This window comes from Amblyomma americanum, chromosome 9, assembly GCF_052857255.1.
Source record: "Amblyomma americanum isolate KBUSLIRL-KWMA chromosome 9, ASM5285725v1, whole genome shotgun sequence".
Lineage (NCBI taxonomy): Eukaryota > Metazoa > Arthropoda > Arachnida > Ixodida > Ixodidae > Amblyomma > Amblyomma americanum.
In genome coordinates, this window is record NC_135505.1 from 134,109,835 (window position 1) to 134,118,116 (window position 8,282).

The 8,282-nt window shown below is 45.5% G+C and overlaps 1 protein-coding gene across 1 annotated transcript in view; it reads right to left on the reverse strand.

The window, feature by feature from the left end:
* Window positions 1–8,282, reverse strand: part of LOC144104445 (MFS-type transporter SLC18B1-like) — a 30,492-nt gene that overhangs the window by 17,196 nt on the left and 5,014 nt on the right. Inside the window, exons 2-3 of the mRNA XM_077637443.1 lie at window positions 1,011–1,106; window positions 407–480 (exon numbers count right to left, since the gene is read on the reverse strand). Of these exons, the coding sequence (XP_077493569.1) occupies window positions 407–480; window positions 1,011–1,106 (170 nt within the window). The remainder of the gene's footprint in view (window positions 1–406; window positions 481–1,010; window positions 1,107–8,282) is intronic.

Below are 8,282 nucleotides of genomic sequence, written 5' to 3' on the forward strand. Positions count from 1 at the left end.
AACGCTCGGCCATAACGTTACTTGTATCACCTGTTGCGATAGTTGCTTAGGTAAATGCAACTATACCACATGGTTCTTTTGTGAATATGCATGAACTGCCCTGTTAAAATATGAGCAGCCATGCAGCACATCCTAAATGACCGTATAGTAAATTTTCGTAAAAATGGCGAATGTCATATTGAAAAGCAACAAACAAGCAACAGTGTCGAAAACTGCACCGTATACTACAAAACCAAGCACCCAGCCGCAATACAACGCATTATGGTTCATGTTCAAATCTCCATATTTGCGGAATAAAGAGAGGCGGCAGTCTGGTCTCCAGACTGATATAATATGGCAGGTATAGGTACGGTAGAAGGCACAAACTAATTCTGAACCCTGAATGCAATGAAGCGAGGGGGCTCACCCGAACAGTACGACGCAGACGCAGGTAAGGCTAAATCCTCCGTTGAGCATCAGGTTCGGCCTCACCAGGGCCACCTGTGAAGCAGCAAGTCAAGTTTGGTCAAGTCAAGCCAAGTCTGTAGTTCCGTAACATTGAACGGTCCCCAGGATAAAAGCTGCAGTTAGCAACTTGACTGAACCGCCCCATAAAAAGTTGTCTATAGAGTGTCTATAGCCTTCTTATCGATCCTACTGCTTTCCTATAGGTATTTCCTTTTGTCTATTGATACTCAATAGACTTTCCATAGAGAAAAGTAAGTTAAAAGCATATGGCCATAAATCTATAGGTTGTCTATAGACTGTCTATATGATTTGTATTTCCTATAGACTACTCTATAGGATTTGTCTATAGAAATTCCATAGACGTCATAGACAGAAGTCTGTGGACAGTCTATAGACTGTCTAAAGAAATTTTTGTGCAGTAGTCGTTATGAGGAAGCAGTAGACATTTCATACAAGACGAAAGTTAATCGGGCGCCTCACGTCTTTGGCGAAAGAGGTCTATAATGCGGCCGGATTAAATTAACACCCCAAAAAGGTGTAAAAAGGGAGTTAACTGCACTCACCAGTTTCCCGTACACGGGAGCGATGAGGAAAATGGTGAAGTAGAAAGAGGAGAAGATGAGACCATACTCCGTAGGGGTGGCACCCTTTTCCGTGGCCTGCGAAGGGAATAAAAGCATCTATGTTAATCACACTGGTATTTAAGCGCAGTCAACACATCCGATCCTTTAGATCCTTTTCAGACAAGGAAAGTTTGGTTTGTGAGGGTTAGCAGAATTTGGAGGGGACACTTAAGCTTCGCCTTGAGGCTATGACGCGATAGCATAATGGGTTGATGCATATATATGCAGAACTGGTCATTTTCTACTTAACATTCATACATCACTGGGAGTCCTCATACCACTGCTGGTACAGTGGTGCAGTGGTTAACCAATGCACCACTGCACTGCGATGGCAGGTGCTGCCACCTGTGGGGCTTGTATGTCACTGAGGTTGCGCTTCTCGAGCAACCTCTCGCGACCAGTCATCAATTAAACTGACACCTGCCATGGTGGTCAGACTAAGTTTGCTCACAGTCCGGTTGGCAGGTTGTGATGACGGCGCAGGGTCACGTGACCTAGGTGACCTACCTAGGTTGCTTCTCCGGGGATTATTCGCTCACCTAGCTACTCGCTATGGAAAATTAAAAGGCAGAACAATGCATGCACTCGACAAATGCTGCAAAATAAATCACCCAGGATGCTGAGCAGTTTACACGCTAGAAATAAACAGCTAGAAAACATCACGTTCAAGACATTGCACGATCTTTTAAAAATAGTTTTTCCTTTGGTACATTATGGTGAATAATGTTTGTGCGTGATTCGTAGGCGGAATGTCGTCACTAAATCAGATGTTTCTTGCTTGCCATGTAGTTTCGCGTGGTATTAGGCATGTGCTGTGCTTCCATGCTTTTGTTTTCAATTTGTTCTGACATAAATGCTGTTCTTGTTATTCTTTGCTCACTTTATACAAACTGCCAATCAAGGGGGCCTGCGACCCTGTCAAGCTTGCTTTTGGGCAACTTTTTCTGTAGGCCTCCTGCATCATGTGAAATGATGCAAAATAAAGCCTTTATTATTTTATATTATCATTATCATTATAATAATCATTATTGTCACCATTATCATCATCACCATTATTATTATTATTATTATTATTATTATTACAACGTCGCCACCGACGACAGCGCCGATTATCTGCATAACGGGGACTTCACGCTTTCGCGTTAAATTGTGTATCTCAACTCGGCGTGTTCCCATAACCGCATACGCATAAAATTTTGCAGCCGTAGGCCCACTATATTCTCCATGCTCTTGGCTACGAAGGTCTCTGCGCCTTTAGAAACACGCATCATGTGATTAATTAAATTCATGCTCGGCGGAAGACAAGTTTAGATAAAAATTGCGTAACCTCGCGGTGATAACACGAGAAATTGGAAGCTATTGTGTCGCTGGGAGCATAACACTGATTTACACAAAGCGCATCGACTTAGAAGGCTGTTTAGAAGTGAAAGAGCAACCACCCCTTACAAAAATTTCTTTAGACAGTCTGTAGACTGCCCATAGACTCCTGGCTCTAAAGTCTATAGACTCTCTATAGGCAAACCCTTGAGAACATTCTATAGGCAATGCAAATCCTGTAGCCAATCTATAGACAAGCTGTAAATTTATGGACGTGCATTTTTAGTAGACTTAAGTCTATATGGACAGTCTACAGACTGAATACACAAAAATATATATTTAGGAAGACAATAGAGTATATAAGATGTCCACAGACTGTCTACAGACCAGTTTTGTAAGAGACTCGACCTAATTTTCTCCCAGGAGCTACCTGTACTCAAATGTTTATTTAGCGGTTCGGAGGAGATATAGGTCTTCAGACAGTCAGATGTGGAACACACGATACGTGGACGCTAAGCGAACAATAGGAATGTTGCACGCGAAATCACGTGCAGCTAAACCAGGTGCAGCATGACGAGAAGCTGCCCCAAGAGAAACAATTAGTCCTCGGTTATCTTATCGCCGACTTCAATGTCCCCCATCTTGACAGCAGTCAACTCCGATGACCTGGACAGGGGAACGGAACACTGTTTCGCTTGCGTAAGCCATTTACCTCGTTCAGACGCCCTTTAATGAGGAAAATGGGAGTGAGTACCCACACTTGTTAATCGGGGGGTCTCGAAACATTCCTTGGCGTTGCGGTTTCCTTATCTCCGCCGCAGTCTTTATAATCTCGACGACTGCGATAGCGCGCCGGGACACAAGGGTGCCTCAGGGGCCAACGCACACAATCATTCGCCAATGCACACACACGAGAAACAAACAGGAACGCTTTGCACTCAAGATCCAATTTTTTTTCTTCAGAAGCATGGTACGTGAGAAGGCGTTGAAGGTGATTATGAATACTGAGAAAAGGTGTACCCAGAAAAAAAAACTAAATACGCTTTTCTCACGCCTCACGCTTTATTCTTCGGTCAGCAATTAGATACGCATTTTTGGCGGGGTTGGGGGGGGGGGGGGTTAAACGCTCCGTCTCAAACCCCCCAAAAATACGAAGTAAATAATCGTCTTAAACATTTAGTGGTTATCAAGCTATCATAGTTCGCACAACGGTGTGCATCTACCTGGCTTCTATGTTATACAGCTGTATTAAATGTTTCGCCCAGAGCCTGAATATATAGTCATGTATTCTCAATACATATTCACCCACCATGACCCCCCCCCCCCCCCCCCCCCACATACACATTTGACTCCCAACACGCAATTTCTTAAAGAGAAATCAAGTGCTGCAGCTACACTGACGGCCTAAGTGGATTAAAAAAAAGAATATAGCCTTAAAAAAATGTTATATTATAGTCAAACGGGTAACGTACACTGGCACAAAGATTTCAGCGTAAGCTGATAGAAGCAACCGGGTTGAACATCGCAAAATAAAAATTACGGGACGAATGCCTGAGCGTTAGCCGTGGTGTGACAGCAAAGAAAGAAACCGGACGTCGGGGACAGGGCGCGCTTGTATTCATCCTTGTCCGGTGGTCGGTTTCGAACCAACGACCTCCCGCAGCCGAGGCGGACACCCGAGCCACCAGGTCACCCGTCGCCTCTAAAGCACCTTTAACTTTCAAAAGTGCTGCCATTATTTTACTGGGTGTTGCAGCGAACACTTCCAAAAATTTTCACTAGTGAAAATTTTTTGGGCATTTTGGGGTAAAAGTACGGCTTTTGCGGCATAGTATTGCCAGTGTTGGCGGACACCAAAACACTGGTAAATCGTCTGAAGTATATAATTAACTTTTTAACTAGTAGGTTAAAGTTAGGTGGGCGGATGAGGCGCAGCTGGCCAAGGACAGGGTTACTTGGAGAGACACGAGAGAGGCCTTTGCCCTGCAGTGGGCGTAGTCAGGCTGATGATGATGATGAGCCAGCCGTTAGTAACATTCTTATCAATTTTTGGAATAACGAAAACGCGATTACCTTTGACGCTGTGGCTCGACAAAATTTGGCTTTTTCGAATAGTTACGTGCACTGGAGGGGTTGCTTTGCCTGCATGCTTTCGAAAGCGCGTGTATTTTCGCATGATGCAGGCAAATTTTATTGAGCCACAGCGGTGAGGGCAATCGCGTTTTCGAAATTATAAAAGCTGATATGACTTATTAACGACCGGCTACAAACCTCTAAATGCAGCTAGGCGTCTAACTCCGCTAGTTAAAAAGTTAATTAAAAATTTGTTAACCAGCTGATACTTAAAACGATTCGCCGGTTTTCTGGTGTCCGCCAACGCTGGTAATACTATGCCGCAGAGAATAGTAGCTGAAAGGGAATAACCCCTTCCCTCTATGGTCGGGGATAGTCCCCTCACTGCAATGTCGGGCCGCTCGATCCCTGTATTGTCACGCCACCAGGGTCAAGAGAATTGGCCGACGCCATTAGCTGGAAGTGGGTCCTTTGTCGGGGAAAATCTGCGGCGTTCTTGAGTTGTATCCGACAGTAGTCGAAGTTTCGACAACAGGACAGGACAACAGGTCTTCATTTAGTGCTCTTGCCGCAACGTTGGTTAGAAGACAGGCTTTAACGGCATGTAGTGACTTCACTAGTGAAACAGGCATACGTGACAGAAGATGCACTCATGTTGAACAATGTCGTCATAGGTGAACGCAACCCACCACCTGCCGCACTTATGCTTCAATACAGGCGAGCATGCAATATCGAAGAATGCTATCTTTGGGCGTTGCAGCAACGGTCGTGCTCGGAGAGCACATGAATTGTCTGCTGCAATATTGAGCTATTTCGACTCTTTCTCCGCGCTGCTTAGTGCATGAGCACTCAAGCGACTAAAGCTTTTTCAGCCCGGCAGTGGTCTCCCGAGACGCCTCGAGGTCCTTCCGACACATCAATAGGTCGACACGGTTTCACTTGCACCGCACATGAATGACGTGAAGTCTTTCGACATTCTTGCGAACCAAGACCGGACAGCGGGAGGTTCGTTACGCGTTGGTTACCCATAGGGCGGATTTAATGACGGGAATGGTCGGACCTCCATTGACGGACCTCCGATTTTTTGTGCAAATAAGGTACAAAAATAATGTGTCACATGTGGGCTTTTGCCTTTCTTCCGCCGACCATATAGACCTTTTCACGACCCTCAGGAAACCGGTTTTTTGGGCTGTGGGGAGAACGTGTGGGAAGCTTGTCCTCAACTCTTTCCTGTACTACGAGCACAGCCCACAGCCCAATATGGCGGCGTCCACGGGCATATTTTTGAAAAATGTTTTTAGAAACAGCACTGTCAGCACAACTGTTGCGAAAACAATTTTGCTGTTTGGTGTCGACGCAGACGGTGCAGACGTTGAGTTCATTCCAGACAAGCACCCACACCAGGTGTATTACAAAATTGTCCGCGAAATTTCACCTATGTGCAAAATTTGAGAGTGAAAAAGCCAATGGCTTAGCTGGGAGCATCAGATAGGAGCCGTTCTGAGCGATGCAACAGCCAGCAGACGCTTCGCAGGCAGACGCATTGCTTGTCCAGAGAGCTGACGCACTCTTTTGCATGCCACTGAGACCAGTTATGCTGAAAGCTGTCGCGCTGAAACTTGTGACTCTCGTAAACTTGTGACTCTCGTAAACTTGTGACTCTCGTAAACTTGTGACTCTCGTAAACTTGTGACTCTCGTAAACTTGTGACTCTCGTAAACTTGTGACTCTCGTAAACTTGTGACTCTCGTAAACTTGTGACTCTCGTAAACTTGTGACTCTCGTAAACTTGTGACTCTCGTAAACTTGTGACTCTCGTAAACTTGTGACTCTCGTAAACTTGTGACTCTCGTAAACTTGTGACTCTCGTAAACTTGTGACTCTCGTAAACTTGTGACTCTCGTAAACTTGTGACTCTCGTAAACTTGTGACTCTCGTAAACTTGTGACACTCTTAAACTTGTGACTCTCGTAAACTTGTGACTCTCGTAAACTTGTGACACTCTTAAACTTGTGACACTCTTAAACTTGTGACACTCTTAAACTTGTGACACTCTTAAACTTGTGACACTCTTAATCTTGTGACACTCTTAATCTTGTGACTCCCAGAAACTTGTGAGATCTCACAAATTTCTGAGATCTCACAAACTTGTGACCCTCACAAACTTGTTACTCTGCTCTGAAGCTTGTTACGCTGAGACCTGTCACGCTGAGACGGCCAGTCGAGGCGCACACACATGCTCTGGTGAGCCGGAAGAATAAATGCGACGCTTGAGCTATATACGTGTCAGGAAAAACGAGCTCTGCAAGCAAGCGTGAGAAACTGCACACCCCGTTTCGCTAGTGCGACACAACAGCAGCATATATCGCCACGGCACTCAAGAAGCGAAAGCGCGTGAAGTCTATACGCTTATCGACATCACGCAGTTGAGGGAATCTAAGTCCAAGGTGCAAGTACTTGCACGCCAAGAAACATGCCATCGAAAGTTCCATGTCCTTACTTTGCTAAATAGCAGAGCGATTAAACAGTACTTTATTTAGCACAAGCGCGCGGTCATTTGCAAGAGCAGTGAGGTGCTATCGGCCATCATTGCAGACGACGACGACACTTGAGTGAGAACAAGGAGTATGTCCGCTCCCACAAGGTGCAGTCGAAATCAGAACGAGGTTCAGAGCTTTAGGCTAAGCTTACTTGTAATAAAGTGCTCCATTGAAGTTGATTTTGTGAGAAGGTCGGAAAAATTCACGAGCACAGCTGGACCCTTTGTTGATCCTGCACCATCACATCTAGCGAAGAGTAAATGACCGTCACATCAGCAACTATTTACTGATTTTGGTTGACTTGAAATTGGCCACTTCATATTGACCGACACTACAACAGGGTGCAGACCGCCCCTGTGCCACTGTGTTTTACAACATTAACCATGGTTACTGTTATAAAACTTTTGTCATCAGTTTCGACATAGTGTCGACTGCTACGAGCCAACACTACCTTGCCGCGCTTCCCCCTTTTTAAACCCTGTAATATCCCGCGTAAAAAAAGTGACGGGAACACAATAAGCTGCTTGATACCTGCTGTTTGAAATCGGTTTAAAGAACCATAAAACACCGCATATGACAGTCACCGCTATAGTGTCTCCCTTTGAGGAGTACAGGAGAACCACCTCACGAGGAATTACTGGCTTTCAAGACGGAGCCCGGCAGACCAATTACGACGACGATTCCAGCTGGAGTGTTTTGTTTGGAGAGAAAGCTTTTTGGTAAATTACATACGTGCCATGCACTTCTTCGTAAGAAAACACTCGTGTGGGATCTATCTCGCCTTGTGTGGCGTGAATTTGGTGCCACTGCCAGCAGTACCATATCGCCATATCACGTGATATACTATGGGCACGGCACGTCGCATATGTAGGAATTGACGTAGCACATGTAACGCAGGAAATTACTGCAAAACTTTTCACTATGGTAATGCTGCCCTTGAGGTGAAGTAGATAATTAGGTAAATTATGGAAAAATTAGTTAACGATGAAAACAACGAATATGAACACAGCAGCGAAGATGAACGCATCAAGGGTATGCAGTACTCTAAAGCTCGTTCAGTTACGCATGCAGGACAGGCGACAGACAGACGAAGACTGCGCGGAAGCCTGTAACATCGGGACCAATCAGAGCGTGTGTACTGGTTGTGGGCGGGGTCCCGGTACTCCGGTGGCGGTAACACGGTAGACGGTATTCTATAGGTGTCTAGTGTTACCGTTACCGGAGTACCGGGAGCCCGCCCACCACCAGTACGCATGCGCTCATTCGTCCCGATGCGGCAGGC